The following is a 16,221-nucleotide window of genomic DNA, read 5'->3' as shown; positions in this document are numbered from 1 at the left end:
GACCCCAGAGTCCACTAACTTTCCCACCATCCTCTACCACGCCCCCTCCCATCATGCCCAGAACGGGGCTCTGCTCCCGGTGAGTGCTCTGGATGGACTGACCAAGTGGCTTGACCCGATCAGGCCCCGTCCCTCTCCCTCCCCACCCCCATGTTCTTTCCTTCCCTCCCATCCCCACAGTCCTTCCCTACCATCTTCTGGGCTTTGGCAGTTTCACTGCGGAAGGCACTGGACTCCCGGCGGGCGAGGTCCTGGGAGAAGTGGCGATTGAGCACGCGGAGGCTGCCCGAGTACACCTGGCTGACCGTCACCTCCGCCCTGTACCCTGCCCAGGGAGAAAGCGGCCAGGTTAACCAAGGGCACAGACAGGGAGGGCTCCTGTCTCCCCCACGCCTTCTCCTGCCCCCCGAACCCTCAGCTCAGCCTCCAGCGTCTTGGGCCTCAATGCACCAGCAGCATCATCATCTTTGTCATTGTCATCATCCTCATCCAAAGTTTATTTAGTGACACACTGGCCCCAATGTGCCAGGGAGGAGAGAGGCCCACAGATGGATGGTGTCCCAGAGGCTCCCAGGCAGAGACTGATGCAGTGACCAGTCCAGGACACAGATGACATGAGGCCCAGGAAACCCACATCGCCCAGAAGGTCAAGTTCATGGGTTAGCACCTCTACGCATCCTTGCATTCACCAGGTTGTCCAGGCTGCACTTACTACATGGGGTACACTGGTAAATCAAGGCAGATGTGTCTCTCCGTGTGGAGCTGATGGTGGTGGGTAAGACAGGTGTGACCCCAGTAACCACACAACATGCAGGATCCATCTGGGGGGAGCGCCTTCAAGGAGATGCACAAGGTGCTATTGAGGGGATGTGACAAAGAAACTGTACCTGGGCCAGAGTGACACTCCAGCTGAGATGGGAAGACTGGAGCATAAATGGGGAAGAGGGGAGGGAGGGAAGTACCTTCAGAGCAGAAGGAATAGCATATGCAAAGGCCCTGAGGCAGAGGGATCATGGTACAGACCAGGGCTAAAACCTGTTTGGCTGGAGAAATCAGATAGGGGAGGGGCAACAAGAGGCTGGGACATCAGCAGGGCAGGAGTTTGGTCTTTACTGATGAACAAGGGAAATCATGAAAGGTTCAAAATCAGGGACGACATCATCACATTTCCAAATAGATTCATAGCCCTGGGTTTAGACTCTTATTCATTCACTTATTCATTCATTCAACAAATATTTGTTGAGAACCTGCCATGTGTAGGGACTGGGCTAAAGCATTTGGGAATATATGAATATAACAATGAACAAAACAATAAGGAAAAAAATACCCTGTCCTTAAGAGCTTGTAGTCCAGCAAGAAAGACAGACTAAATAGCAAACAGTGTACAATGTGTTAGAGGTGTAAACACTGTGGAAATCAGGGGCTGGGGGTGGGCTGCAGCATGGAGGCCAGAGAAGGTGGTGGCGTCAGCCTCGTGGATGTAAATCTATGGAAAGAGCATTCCAGGCAGTGGGACCAGCAAGTGCAAAGGCCCTGAGCAGGAGCTTGTCTGGTGTGTTTGAGGAATAGCAAAGAGTGCCAGGTAGGGCCTTGGAACCCCCAGGAGGGCTGGGGTTTTGTTCTGAGTGAGATGAGAGCTGTGAGGGTTTAAGCAGAGAAGTTAGACGATTTGATTGCTTTATGAAACAATCCCTCTGCTATTGTGTTGAGAACAGGCTCTCAGGAGGCAAGGGCAGAAGCAGGGAGACCAGAGGGGGCTCCGTCCAGGTAAGAGTGGTCCAGGAGAGAGGCGACGGAGCCTGGACCAGGCTGCGCAGTGGAGGGGGCGAGAAGTGGCTGGAGTCAGGATGTATTCCGGAGTTAGAGGTGGCCAAGTTTGCTGGCGAATTGAGGCGGGGGTGTACAAGAAAGAGAGGAGCAAGAGGGAGCAACTGGAAGGATGAAATGGGCGCCGACTGGGAGCTGGGGGGCGCACGTTTGGAGGAAATGACGGCAAGCTGCATTCTGAACCAGGGGTGAGATGGCCCTTGGACATCCCAGTGGAGGGGCCCAGCGACAGGGTGGAGCTCGGGGGAGGGGCCCAGGCTAGAAACGCAAAACTGGGGGTCGTCAGGGTCTACAAGCATTTAAAGCCGAGGGCACGGAGACCCTGAAGGAAGCAGGCGGAGGAGAGAGCTCCTCCCCCAGCACAGGACACGGAGGAGAAGCAACTGTGAGCTGGGGGGAGAAAATATGGGGCGCCCCAGGAGCCAACGAGGAAAGGGCTGCAAGCAGAAGGGGGTGAGGTGCCTGGTCGAGTGTTGCCAATGGGTCAGTGGGTCAAAGGCAATGAGGACTGAGGACTGGCCGTTGGGTTTAGCAACGTGACAGTTGGTCACCTTGACAGGCGCTGTTGGAGTTGTGGGGGGGCGGGGGCAGGGAGCGGGGTTGGAAAGGGTGCCGGAGAGGCTGGGGGTGCAGAGTCGGAGACAGTGGCACTTCGAGACTTCTCTTTCAAAGAGTTTGCTGCAAAGGGAGCAGGGAAGCAGAGGAGGCGCAGAGGATGTGCTGCAGGAGCAGTGGGCGCGCGCTTGTCCACTGACGATGGAGGAGGGGGGGACATCGCCGGAGCCCGGCCACCGCGTGGGTAAAGGGGGTGGGATCCTGGGAGGACAGCTGGCTTTAGACGGGCTGGGGATGGCTCACCCAAGGGGACGTGGGTGCAGCTGGGAGGGCATGGTGGCCGGCATCTAGGGGCTTCTCCTCCGAGTGGTTCCATTTTCTCATTGAAGCAGGAGGCAAAGTGGATGAGGGTGTGGGAGCTTCGGGAAGAACCATAAAACTGTCGCCCAGGAGAGCAGAAGAGGGAAAGGAGCAGGGAAATACAGGCGGGCAGCTTTCAGGGCCTGGCTGCAAGAATGCACCCCCGCGCCCACGGCCCGTCGGCGTGGGGAGCCAGCCCCCGCCCTCTCCTCCCCTGGGCCCCCTCCTGGGCCAGGCTGCCACTCAGACATTCGCTCCTCACTTGGGGCTTATCCTGCTCCAGTGTGACAGGTCCCTTGTCCGTCCCCTTTCCAGGGTGGGCAGGGCCCATCTCTGTCATCTCCTCACCCAACGCCCACTACCTGGAGCGCGGCCTGGCCCGGGGCGGGAGGAACGGTTCAAACATCTCCTGAAGTGCCTCCTCCACCCTTAATCCCTTTGGGGGGCAGGGATTGGGTTCCCCAGCTCAGGCTTTGGAGCGTTCACCCCTGGGTCCTCAGCCCCATGGAGCACCCACCCCCGGGGTGATTTACTCCTGGAGCTTAACCAGGAGAAATTAGACTCTGCAGAGAGGGCCGAGTGGCAGGTGAGTTCCTGGCCCTCCAGCTCGACGCTCTGCGGTTTACCCTGAAGACTAATTATCCCGCAGCCTAAGGAGGCCTCGCAGCCCCGCGCTATTTGGGGCGCTGGCTTCCTGCCAGTGGTGAAATGCACACAGCTTCCACTCCCTGCCCGTGTTGCTCAGCTCTGGGCAGAATCACGATCCACTGCAAGTCATGGCAGGCGGCCCCCGGCAGACCCGGGCTTCCCAACGGCATCGGCGGGGGCTGTTCCAGACGACCCCTCCCTCCACCCCTCTGGAGCTGGGCCTTGGCTGACCTCCCTAAGGACTGCTCCAAAGTGGGCCCCTGTTCCTTTCCGTGGGCCTGAATTCTACCAGGAGATGTAGCCAGTAAGAGCACCATCTAACTCTCGCAGAGCGTTGAATGGGAAGTCTCTGATCTCCTGAGCAGGGTGGGCTGTCCCTGCTCTGGCTCCCCGGCCCCTCAGCTCCTCTGTCCTAGCACATGCTGTGCTTTGCGGGGGCGGCGGGGGCCCTCTGCAGAGCCTGGCCCAGAGCTGGCGTATAGGAGGTGCTTAGTACCGAATGAATGAATGAATGAATGAACGAGTCTTCCACAGTGTAGGGGGAGCGTTCTCACAGGCCCTACCTAATTTGGTTTATCCATTCCTTCCCATGGCTAAAGAGCTGAAGGAGTGAGGTTTGGTCTACACTGGTTTTACAGAAAGACGTAGTAGGTGCCCAAAAGTGCTCGTTGAGTGAATGAATGAATGAATGGATGAACGAAAGGAAGGATGGAGGAATGGACCCAGAACATGGGCCTGTTGCTCCCGGAGCTCCAGGGGACTGATTGAGGCTGTGACACCAGACAGGGAGGCCAAAATCCAGGACACAGGGGAGGCCCTGGGCTCTGGACCCTCGAGGCCCCCTGTCACTCTGTGTTGAATTCCACATGTGCTGAGCTGGGTGTGAAGGCCGTCTGTGTGCATGGACACCCCCTGGGTGCCTGAGTCCTGTGTCCCCTCCCCTTCACCCCACTCGTGCTGGGCCCTGGAGACCCAGAGGTACCGGAGCTGTGGTCTCCCCCCCGAGACGAGCTCCCAGGTTGAGCTTAAGTGAGCAGGGGCACTAATTGGTTCCAGGCACCACCCCACCCCTAGGCCTCCTCCCGCAGGGCCAGCTGGCTCTGAACCAGGGGCAACCCAGGAGGGCTGCAGGCAAGGGGAGGCAATGTTGACACTCCTTCACAAAGGTGCGGGGAGAGCACTCCTTCCCCAGCTGGTGGGAGCTGGGGGCGCTGGGCCTGAGCCCCAGGACCCGGCAGGAAGGTGCAGCAGCACTTGCATCTCATGGGACAGGAGGGGAGACTCAGAGAGAGGAAGTGCTTGCCCAAGGCCGCACAGTGAGTTGTAGGCATTGCTGAGCCTGGAATCCTGGTCTGTCCCGCTGTGCCCCCCACAGCCACCCCAAGTCCTCCCCACATGCCTCTCCCAGGGTGGGCCCACGCGGTTACCTAGGAAATACCAGAGCAGGATGCCCACTGACGCCAGCACGACCAGGGCCAGCCACAGGGGCGCCAGGCGGAGGTAGTCCCGGGCTTTTCTCTTGGGGTCCTCAGGGGCCTTGAACATCCCTTCCGGCTCTGCCTCCTCGCCATCACCTCCGTCGCCCTGCCCGCCAGCCGCCTGGGGGGCCTCGGCCATGGGCATCCTGGGGGGGAAACAGACCAGGGTTGGAAACAGCCTGGCATTTGCAAGGGAGCCTTTGCTGAACACCAGCAATGCCCAGAGGAAGACAGCACCCCCGCCTTTTGGATCAGAGGATGCTAACACCAGGTGGCAGTGACTGAAAGTGGGCACGGAGCCAGCTCCTGGAGGAGGAAAGCGGGTCCCAGGGCAGCTCGCCCCAGAGGGCAAGCGGCAGAGCTTGACGCAGGCCGGCTCTGGAGTCCCCACCTTTGCTCCCGCGTTACCCTTTCGGGGGTTAGAGGACGGATGGAGGTGTCAGTGCCTGAAGCCCACCCCCTCCAGGGGTTGTGCCCACAGAGGGAGCTGCAGGACACAGGGTGCAAATTTCTATAACCCAGCTTCATGCACCCTTGGCTTCCCTTCCACAGGGGGATGCTTTTCCTTCCTCCTCCTTCTCCGTAGCAGACCTTCCGGCAACACAGATGCCATCCATTCACTTAGCCCCGCCCCCAGAAGCCCCCGAGCCACCGCTGCTCTGGGCCAGGGGCCTGCCCTTCAGGGAGTGCCGTCCCTCTTGTCTCCCCATCCACCCAAAGCCTCCTAGGGGCAGAGGCAGGAGACAGAAACTAATATTCATTTAGTGTCTACGCAAGACGTTTCACAGTATCACCCCATTCAATCCTCTGGTCACCCAGGGACGTGGGGACCATTGTCACCATGCGTTCTTCTTCCTCAGGCCCACCCTGTGTGGAGACTTTACATGCATTACCTTGCTTAAACCTCCAAACACCTTTCAAGATTCTGCACCCATTGGACAGATGAGGAAACTGAGGCCCTGAGTGTTTTAGCAACAACTCAGTCCAGGGTTTTGCTGGCCTCGTTTTCCCAATGTGAGTTAAATGTCTGGCACTCCCCAGAGAGGCTAAGCCACTCGCCCAGGGTCACAGAGCAGGTGAGTGGGAGCGAGCCCAGGTGTCTGACTCCCTGCTCCTTCCACTACTCTGGGCTGCTTCCTGTAAATGAGCTGTCAATGAACAAATCATGATTTAACAATAACTGAATGTCACCCCCCTCGGTGCCCCGCACCTGCAGCTCTGTGGACGGACCCCACATGCAAACTTCTGAGTGTTATTCGGCTTCTCAGGCAGGTTTCCCCACAGCACAGAGAAGGCCCTTCGCCCACCCGCCCACAAGCAGAGCAAGGATTCCAGACCCCTGAAAAGTGAGTCTCCTCTTAGCACATCCATAAATGCCCCTGGAGTGTTAACATGCATCCCCAGATGTGGGGGCAGGGGATTTCCTTCGGGCTGTGTCTTGGGATTTCACACAGCGGGCTTTCTGAAAATGGGGCTCCTCAGTGATGCTCAGAGTCCTCCCGGCTGGATTCCAAGGCCCCCGGCCCTCCTCCCTGCTCCCCTGCTCCCTGCCATTGTTCCCAGTCAAGGGTCTCCAGCATCCAGCCACAGTGACCCTCTTGAGTGGCCCCCATCTGATGTAAGGAAGGGAGGGCCTGCCGGTGATTCTCAACTGGGCACGGACTCCCTCCACGCCCTGACCAGAGGACACCTGTACATGTGGGGCAGGCCCTGCTGGCCAAGGGTGGTAAATATCCTGCCATGCGTGGGACACCCCTGCCCGCTGCCCAGAGTGCCCACAGTACCCCTGCTGAGAAACCAGCTGTCCCCAGAAGCTGAGAGGGGCGGCTGGATGGGGGAGAGCCCAGGTGGTGGGCCGGCTCCTCGCCCTCTCAGCCCCGGGTCCACTCCCTCTGCTGGAGGTGGCCGCACCCCTCTTTTACTCCTGAGTCTGGATCACCAAGGAGCTCTTTTGGGATGACTCACAGAGCTGTGGGACTCGGGGGCACAGAGGTGACAAAAGTTGACATTTATACGCACTGTCTCATGTAAGCCTTACACAGACCCTGTTGGGGTAGGTTCTTTTATTATCCCCATTTTACAGATGAGAAAGTTGAGGCACAGAGAGGTTGAGCAGCTTGGCCAAGGTCACACAGTTAGCTGCAAATCCAAGTCAGCCAGGCTGCAAACTCAAGCCATTTGTCTTCAGAGCAATGCCCTGACCCTTGTGCTCCACTGCCTCACACATCCTCAGGGTGCTGAGGGGGAAACTGAGGCTCAGAGAAGGTCATGGGTCCATTAGAGGAGGCACCGAGAGGAGCGGTCCAGGGTAGGACGCTCTGTAGGCCTCCCCCTTCCTCTCCCGTCCCTCAGGCCAGGCCTTCACTCCACGGATTTTGCCTCCCTCATGAACGCCCCTCGCGTCTGTCTGGGAAGAGCTTGAGCATCACAGAGGAGCCCGTTTTCAGCAAACACACTGTGTAAAAATCCAAGATTAGACGCAGCCCAAATGGGGCACCCCATTGCCTCGCACCCGGACCCCTGGGGCAGCCTCCCAGCTGGGCTCCCTGCATCCCACCTCCCTCTATGGCTCATCCTCCACGTTGTCACCAGACAGCTCTGCCTGCCCACCTCCAACCGTTCGCCGGCTCAGAACCCTCTCATGGCTCTCAGCCACCCCCAAACCCCTTGCCGTGGTCCCCAGGACCCTCCATGGCCAGGCCACTGCCCGCACCTCCTATAGCCCTAACTTCCATCGTGCACATCACCCTGCAGGCCCATGAGACCCCAGCTTTGTGCAGCCACACCCTCTGCCTGAAGGACTGCGGGGACTCTTAGAGGCCAGCTCCAAGGCCACCTGCCCGCTGATGGGTCCCCGGGCCCTGGGTAGTAAGCTGCCACCTTCCCCAGGCAGCCCCTGGTCAGATCCACAATATGCCTGGCTTTTGGCCCTGTTCCTCTCCCCTACAAGAAAGGTGGGCCTGTGTCTTGTTCACCCCAGCTCCCCCTAGAACCCAGCACAGGGCCTGCCACCTGATGAATGAATGAGTCCCCAGACTCCAGGTGCAGTGCTCTCTCCCACATCTTGCTGCCTCCAGGAAGAAGGACTCACGGGGCTTGGAGCTAGGGCATGGATGATGGGGTCGGCCTATGTGGTCCTCACTTCAGTTACCGAGCTGCCCCATTTCTGTCCGGCACCTGCTTGGTGGCAGGCTCTGTGCTGGGCATGGGGGCACATTGGTGAATATAACAGACCTCATACCCATTCTCCTGGGGCCAATAGCCCAGCAGGAGAAGGACAATTGTGACAATTGACAGTTGTGAAGATGACCCCACCGCTCCTGTCTTTTGCCATTACACAGTGGCTCCTCTGTTGTTTCAAGAGTCCAGTCCATTAGAAAAGTCTGTGGCTCTACCTTCTAACTGTGCCCAGAGCCCAACCCCTTCTTAGCACATCTCTGACTCCCACCATCACCCCGGTCAACATCATCTGTCATCTTCACTCCTGTAATAGCCAGTGGTCCAGCCACCCTCACTAGTGAATTCCCATACAACCACCAGGGTGGTCCCTTCACCATGTGCCCTGCTCACAAGCCTCACATGGCTCCCATCCACCTAGACCAGAGCCCAAAGCTCTTATCACAGCCCACAAGGGCCTACGTGTACGGCCCTTGCACGTCCTTCTGTCCTCTCCCTCCCTCTGCTGCAGCCACACCAGCTCCCTGCCAGACCTTCAACATATCAAGTACACGCCACCTCAGGGCCTTTGCACCTGCAGTTCCCTCTGCCGGGAACGCTTTCCTTCGGTTTGCCTCATGGCCTGCTCCTTTACTCCTTCAAATCTTTGTTCAAATGTTCCCTCTTCAGTGAGGCCTTCCCTGACCACTCTCCTCCCTCTGCTGCATTTTTCTTCACGCACTTCTGGAGATCTTGATATACTTATGTGTCCTTTGTCTGTCTCCTCCCTGGCTGTAAGCTGCACAGGAGCGGGGGCTTCATTCTGGTCACCGCTGTGTGCCCTGCTCCAAGAGCAGAGCCTGGCACTCAGCACAGTCTCGCACCACACAGACCGCATATACAACGGTGGTGCCACAAGGTCAGTAGCACAAAGCCAAGGTGCGTAGTAGGCTCTACCATCTAGGTTTGTGTAAGTGCACTCTGTGATGTTCACACAACGACAACATCGCCTAGCGACACATTTCTCAGAACGTGTCCCCGTCGTTAAGCAACGCATGACTGTAATTGTTGTTGGACAAACGAGCGCTCAGACCCCGGTTCCGGCCCGCAGAGCTGGAAGGCGCGCGTGCACGTGTGGCCTGGCCAACTTCTCCTGCCTCCCTTCTCCCCGCTCGCTCCTTTCCCTCGTCGCACCCCCGTGACTTTGGGCTTCTGGGTTGTCGATTCTAATAAGGACCATGGCAGAAAGCTTCCGCAGACGGAGGGCTCTTGGCCAGCTCTGGGGGAGGAGCACGCTGCAGATTGTTCCCTGCGCCCTGCCAGCTCTTGCTCACTGCGTGCTTTCTGCTCCCTCCTCCTTCTGCCTGCGCTGCCCACCTCCTGACCTGGCCAGCTCTTAGCTGGCCCCTTCACACCTCAGCTCAGCTCTCACGCCCTCCCGGCGTGTCTCCCAGAGCGCCCCGGGGGGGGCGGCTGCCCCTCCGAAGCGTCCTGGGCCTCCCTCCTCAGTGCAGAGTTCACCTGGGGGCGTTCTCCGTCCCCGACGGTGAGCCCCTGGAGGGAGGGACTGGGCGCCCTGCGATTGCCACGGGGGCCTGGGCCCACCCTGGCACCTGCTCCTCACTCCCTCCTGCCCTCTGACACTGGAGGGTCCTGGGTCTGCCCGCTGGAGGCTGAGCTCGCCGGGGCAGGGCCACACCTTCTCCGGCGCGCCAGCCCTCTGCTGGGCAACTCTGCAAACCACACCGCAGCTCAGCCCCCAGCAGCCTGGGGTGTCTGCTTTGCTGTCTCTAACGGTTGGGGAAACTGAGATACAGAGAGATGAAACAACGTACACGAGGTCACTGAGCGCAGGGCGGAGCCGGGGTTCTTTTTGTGTGTGTGTGAGGAAGACTGGCCCTGAGCTAACATCCGTGCCCATCTTCCTCCACTTTATATGGGACGCCGCCACAGCATGGCCTGACAAGCGGTGCGTCAGTGCGCGCCCGGGGTCCAAACCCAGGCCGCCAGCAGTGGAGCGCACGCACTTAACGGCTACACCAGGGGGCAGCCCCATGGGATTCTGATCTAGGACCCTCAACTGAGGCCACTAGGGCCTCGAGTAAATCCTCTCTATAGCCACTTTGTGTGTCCCCGAGTGTGGGGACAGTGGGTGAAAGTCCCTGCCACACACACAGTCACGCTCATAAATACACACGGGTGTACACACACGGAGACACACTGTGGTACACACACACATCTGTGACACACATGCTCATAGATGCATGCTTGCACTTCATACACACTTGCACACTCTCATGCACACACACACACAGCCCTCCCTCTTCAGCTCTGAGCCTGCGAGCTAAGGGCCCCATGTTTAGCACTGTGTGGGGCTCTGGGCCTGTCTCCTACACAGGAAGCCCGGGTGGGGTATGGAGGGGGCGGCATGTCCAGTCCTGAAGAGTGAAGGTGGGGTGATCAGCAAAGCAAATCGGGCCTCTCCCCTGCCCTATCCCTGCCCCAGAGGCCACCAGTGCCACCTGAACCCCAGGCCTCCCAGCAACTGGAACCTGCAGCTCCTCCCCTGCCCCTGTGCCTGTCCACGCACCCGACCTCGCTCCGCCCCGTCCTGCCCCAACCCCAGCTCCGTGGACCCCTCGCCTTCTGCTCACGCGCTTGCTCTCTGGCAGATGAGGCCCTGCAGACCTGGCCTCAGAGCAGGACAGATAGCTCAAGCCCCAGGGAGCCGGGCCCGGCTCTCAGAATGGACACCGTCACCGGGTCATTCATAGATCCTAGTCCCCTGTCCCAGAGGCCCCCGCTTACCTTTGGGAGTGGCAGGTGGGTGCCAGGCCTGCACGCAGGCCTCAGAGCCTCTGTTTGTCCAGGCCAAGGTCTCCCCACCCCCACCCGGCCGGCCTGGGCTGGATCAATGGCCCAGAGCCATGGCCGGGGTGTCTGGCCCTTGTCCCCTGTGGCCTGTGGCCTCAGGCTCCATGGGCCGCCTGCTGGGTCGGGACGGCACTGTGAATGAGCCAGGTAAACAGGCCAGAGGCAGGGGACAGGCAGAGCCCGCCCCGCCCAGCCCCGCCCCATGGGCACCGGGGAGGCTGGCGGGCAGGTGCGGGAGACCTGAGCTCTCCCCTGAGGCCCGTTGCCTGGTGACATTTCTGCCTGGTTACAGCCCTTGGTCCCCTAGAGCATGAGCTGGGGGCGGCCGAGGACTAGGGGGCTGTGGAGTGTGGGCAGGGGCTCACGCGTGTCTCCTTATCTGGACAGGTGAGACCAGCAGGGCCACTGGCCCGAAAGAGAAAAGGAGACTGGGCCCGCGTTCTCGGGGACAGGAGCCGGGAGCGTGGAGTGGGGAGGTCGATGCTCTTTTCTGTTCTACTGGAAATTATTTCCATTGCTACCTGATTCTGTAGAGCTGTGCTGTCCACTTTGGTGGCAGCCGGCCACACGGGGCTCTGGAGCATCTGGGATGCAGCTGTGGGAGTAAGGCACACAGTGGGTTTCCAGGACTCAATATGAACAAAGAAAGTAAAATTTCTCAACAAGAATTTTTTACATTGGTTACTTGTTGAAATGATAACATGTTGCTCTATGGGTTAAATAAAATATATTATTATAACTCATTCCACCTGCTTCTCTTTACATTTTTTCATGTGACTCCTAGAACACTGGGCTCACGCGTGTGGCTCACGCTAGAGTGCTAGTGGACACGGCTGCAAGAGAGGTGGTGGGTCCAACTCGAGTGTGCTCCAGAGCACGTGCCGGGAACCAGGGTTTTCTGGGTGTGTGCAGGCTGATCTGCGTTTGTCCCAATCAGGGGGTTGCATACCTGAGACCCTGTGCACTGTGACACGTGGGTCCCAGGATGTGTGTGTGTGTGTGTGTGTGTGTGTACGAGGAGTGTGAAGAGTGTGTGTGTGGGGAGTGTGAGGTGTGTGTATGGAGTGCAAGGGGTGTGTGTGGAGTGTGAGGTGTGCGTAGAGTATGAGGTGTGTACATGGAGTGTGAGGTGTGTACACGGGGTGTGAGGTGTGTGCGTGGGGTGTGAGTGCGTGTGTGGAGTGTGAGTGCGTGTGTGGCGTGTGAGTGTGTGTGTGGAGTGTGAGGTGTGTGCGTGGAGTGTGAGGGGTGTGTGTGTGGAGTGTGAGGGGTGTATGTGTGGAGTGCGAGGTGTGTATGTGTGGAGTGTGAGGTGTGTGCATGGAGTGTGAGGTGTGTGTGGAGTGTGAGGTGTGTGCGTGGAGTGTGAGGTGTGTGTGGGGTGTGAGGTGTGTGTGTGGAGTGCGAGGTGTGTATGTGTGGAGTGCGAGGTGTGTATGTGTGGAGTGTGAGGTGTGTGCGTGGAGTGCGAGGTGTGTGCGTGGAGTGTGAGGTGTGTGTGGAGTGTGAGGGGTGTGTGCGTGGAGTGTGAGGTGTGTGCGTGGAGTGTGAGGGGTGTGCGTGGAGTGTGAGGTGTGTGGAGTGTGAGGTGTGTATGTGTGGAGTGCGAGGTGTGTGCGTGGAGTGCGAGGTGTGTGCGTGGAGTGCGAGGTGTGTATGTGTGGAGTGTGAGGCGTGTGTGTGGAGTGTGAGGGTTGTGTATGTGGAGTGTGAGGTGTGTGTGTGGAGTGTGAGGTGTGTGGAGTGTGAAGTGTGTATGTGTGGAGTGCGAGGTGTGTGCGTGGAGTGCGAGGTGTGTGCGTGGAGTGCGAGGTGTGTGTGGAGTGTGAGGTGCGTGTGTGGAGTGTGAGGTGTGTATGTGTGGAGTGTGAGGTGTGTGTGGAGTGTGGGGTGTGTATGTGTGGAGTGCGAGGTGTGTGCGTGGAGTGCGAGGTGTGTGTGTGGAGTGTGTGGAGTGTGAAGTGTGTATGTGTGGAGTGTGAGGTGTGTGTGGAGTGTGAGGTGTGTGTGTGGAGTGTGAGGTGTGTGTGAGGGGGGTGTGTGTGGAGTGTGAGGGGTGTGTGTGTGGAGTGTGAGGGGTGTGTGTGGAGTGTGAGGTGTGTATGTGTGGAGTGCGAGGTGTGTGCGTGGCCAGTGTGTCTGGGCGGCTGCACTGAGGAGGGAGTGAAGGTAAGGAAGCCTACTTGTGTGATACCTACCGTGTGGCACCTCACATGTGTCACACACACACACACGCGTGTGGGGTCCTTGAGCTCTGTAAGGGGCCTGCTCAGGCATGTGTGTCCCTGCTGTGTGCAATCATGGGGGTGCGGGGTCCACGTGTGTCCGTCAGGAGCGAGTGTCGGTGCACAGGGCCCTCTGGGCCCGAGCCCTGTGCAGCCCAGGCCGTCTCCAGGCAGGGAAAGGGCAGGAGGGCTTCCTGCGGGGGTTCGCCTTCCTCACTCCTCCTGCTCCTCAGCCCCGCCCAGGGCCTCACCAGACTTGGGATCTAGGACCCAACCTGGCCCCACTCTCCACGGCCCCGCCCCCGAGCAATTTTTCCTCCACCCTCAACCTCCCCTCCTCCCAGGCCCTGGCCCCCTGCTGCGAACTTTACAAGGGAGAGGTGCTTAGGGAAGGGGCAGGGACCGCGTGCGGGTGGGGGCAAAGACCCCCGGGCCCTCTGTACCCCACCCTGTCCTTGGGAAGGCGAAGCGGCCAGGCCCCCCGACCAGGCAGGCAGTAGCTGGGCAGTCTGGAAAGCAGGAGATCTTGCACAATCAGCGTCCTCTGTACCTGTCGGCGCCCAGCCATCGATCAGCCACAGCCTGGGGGAGGGGCTGGCACGGGGGGGGGGGGGGGGGGCAGCAAAATGCGGAGGAGGCGTTGAGGGCAGGGGCAACGGTGCCAAGTGCCCGAGAGCTCAGAGAGCCGTGGGTGGGGGCAGGCTACCACGGAGACAGGGCTTCCCTCTGTCAACAGGGCAACCGTGTGGCCTGGATACCCTCGTCCCACGGCAGAGGGACACATTCACACACAGACGGGAACAAAGGCCTCACTGCTCCCTGGGAATCTGCATTTCACACTGACTCTGGGCCCCCTTGGTCTCCAGGGACAGAGAAGCCGCCTGGAGGCCTGGCTGGTGAGGCTTGGAGACCAGGGCGCACAGCGGGCTTGACTCAGCAGGACAGGGAGGGAGAGGCCTTGGAGGGCCCACCACACTCAGGTGACGAGGATCCAGCCTGGGGGTTGGAGAGTCAGAAGACTGTCCGAAATCCCAGTCCCTCCACCTGTTGGTGACTCGGCAGGACATGTCACCTCCCCAAGCTGCCATCTCGTTGCCTGTGGAATGGGAATGATAAAGCTGGGCTGCTGAGGACAGAAAGATAGAACCGGATATAAACTTCTGATACGGTGCCCAGTACATGGGAGGTCCTTAAAACTCATTGGCTGGGGCCGGCCCCGCGGCTTAGCGGTTAAGTGCGCACGCTCCGCTGCTGGCGGCCCGGGTTCAGATCCCGGCGCGCACCAACGCACTGCTTCTCCGGCCATGCTGAGGCCGTGTCCCACATGCAGCAACTAGAAGGATGTGCAGCTAAGACATACAACTATCTACTGGGGCTTTGGGGGAAAAAAAGGGAGGAGGATTAGCAATAGATGTTAGCTCAGAGTCGCTCTTCCTCAGCAAAAAGAGGAGGATTAGCACGGATGTTAGCTCAGGGCTGATCTTCCTCACAAAAAAAAAAAAAAAAAACCCACATTGGCTGCCTCTTTCACTCCGAGGTTTGGGTGGAGCTGGGGGCGGGGGCGGGCTGCCATGTCCTCCTTCCCGCTCCATGCAGCCTTCTGATGATGGTCATTCGGGTCCTGGCTGACGTGGCAGAGGGGACCGACTGTGCCCAGTGCTTCCCAGGTTATTTCATTTGCTTCTCACAACCCTTTCGTCGATACCATTTTCAGCCCCAATTTGCGGAACGAAGCCCCTGATAAAATCTAAACTGGTGACTCCTAGTTGATTAAGTGCCTACAACGTGCCAGGCCTCTGTTGGGTGCCGGGGACAGGGTCATGAAGGAGACACGTCTGACTTCCACCCAACAGAGCTGGACAGTATGCAAAAGTCCTCAGTTTGAAAACAAAACAGTTGGACATGCAATGTCCCACTTCGTAAGACATTCTGAAGGTGAGCTAAACTCAGAGATGGAGGCCACCGGGCCAGCGAGTCACAGCCCTGCCCTCAGCCCTGGGTGCCTCCCAGTGGGACGGGGGCTGCCTGCCTTCCTGGGGCACAGAGAATGTGCTAGTGAGGGCAGCACTGTGCCCCCCCAAAATCCATATGTGGAAGTCCTGACCCCAGTCCCTCTGAAGGCGATCTGATTTGGAAATGGGGTTGCTATAGATGTAACTAGTTAAGACGAGGTCACACTGGAGAAGCATCGGCTCCTAATCTAACATGATTAATGTCCTCATAAAAAGGGGAAATTGCGAGACAGACACAGAGAACACCATGTGAAGATGACGGCAGAGATCAGGGTGATGTTTCTACATGCTAAGGAGAGCCAAAGACCGCCAGCAAGGCTCCAGAAGCTGGGAGAGAGGCCTGGAACAGGTCTTTCCTCACAGCCTCGCAGTTCAGCAAGAACCGACCGTGCCAACACCTTGATCTTGGACTTCTCGCCTCCAGGACTGTGAGAGAACAGAGTTCTGCTGTTTAAGCTGCGCGGTTTGTGGTGCTTTGTTAACACAATGCTCCATGACCTGGTGGTGGGTAGACGCCGGGGCAACGCCCGTCGTGTGTTGTGTTTTCGGCTCCCTCCCAGGGCCCTGCACACAGCAGGCGCTCCCCACCAGCCACCACAGCGGCTGGAAAGCCAAGACGTCTGTACTGTTATCAGGCCCTCAGACAACGTGCTGTCGTCAGCCTGGAGAGGAAGACTGGGGGGAGCCTGGGCCCAGCGGAGGGAGGCTGGGCAGCTGACCTCGGCTCAGCTCAGGAAAGAACTACAGCCGCCAGCAGTGAGGGACAACACCCTCGTCATGACGTTTACTCTTTGGAATTAACCACGCCAGCGGTTTGTCTCTCTCTCTGCTACCCATCCCCAGACTGTGAGCCCCACGTAGACAAAGGCCCCATCCGTCTTGTCCCCTGCTGGATCCCAGCCTAGAACAGTGCCTGGCACACAGGACAAGCAAACGTTTGTTGAGTGAATAAAGGACATTGCTGTCAACTCCATCACTGATAATACAGGAAGGCTTCTGAGCTCCGGGCCCCAAGCTGGGCCCTTCACAGTGATGCCTCAAGGCCAGGCTTGGGAGTGGGAATACGTGTCCCCACCAGCAGAAGAG

The 16,221-nt window shown here is 58.9% G+C and overlaps 1 protein-coding gene across 1 annotated transcript in view; it reads right to left on the bottom strand.

The window, feature by feature from the left end:
* Positions 1–10,958, bottom strand: part of TMPRSS6 (transmembrane serine protease 6) — a 38,367-nt gene extending 27,409 nt beyond the window's left edge. The window contains exons 1-3 of the mRNA XM_058568419.1: positions 10,833–10,958; positions 4,818–5,014; positions 192–325 (exon numbers count right to left, since the gene is read on the bottom strand). Of these exons, the coding sequence (XP_058424402.1) occupies positions 192–325; positions 4,818–5,013 (330 nt within the window). The 5' untranslated portion in view covers position 5,014; positions 10,833–10,958. The remainder of the gene's footprint in view (positions 1–191; positions 326–4,817; positions 5,015–10,832) is intronic.
* Between the last annotated feature and the right edge of the window lie 5,263 nt (positions 10,959–16,221).

The sequence above is a fragment of the Diceros bicornis genome, chromosome 25 (genome assembly GCF_020826845.1).
Source record: "Diceros bicornis minor isolate mBicDic1 chromosome 25, mDicBic1.mat.cur, whole genome shotgun sequence".
Lineage (NCBI taxonomy): Eukaryota > Metazoa > Chordata > Mammalia > Perissodactyla > Rhinocerotidae > Diceros > Diceros bicornis.
The sequence above is the reverse complement of the archived record's forward strand: the minus strand, read 5'-3'. Positions and strand labels throughout refer to the sequence as shown.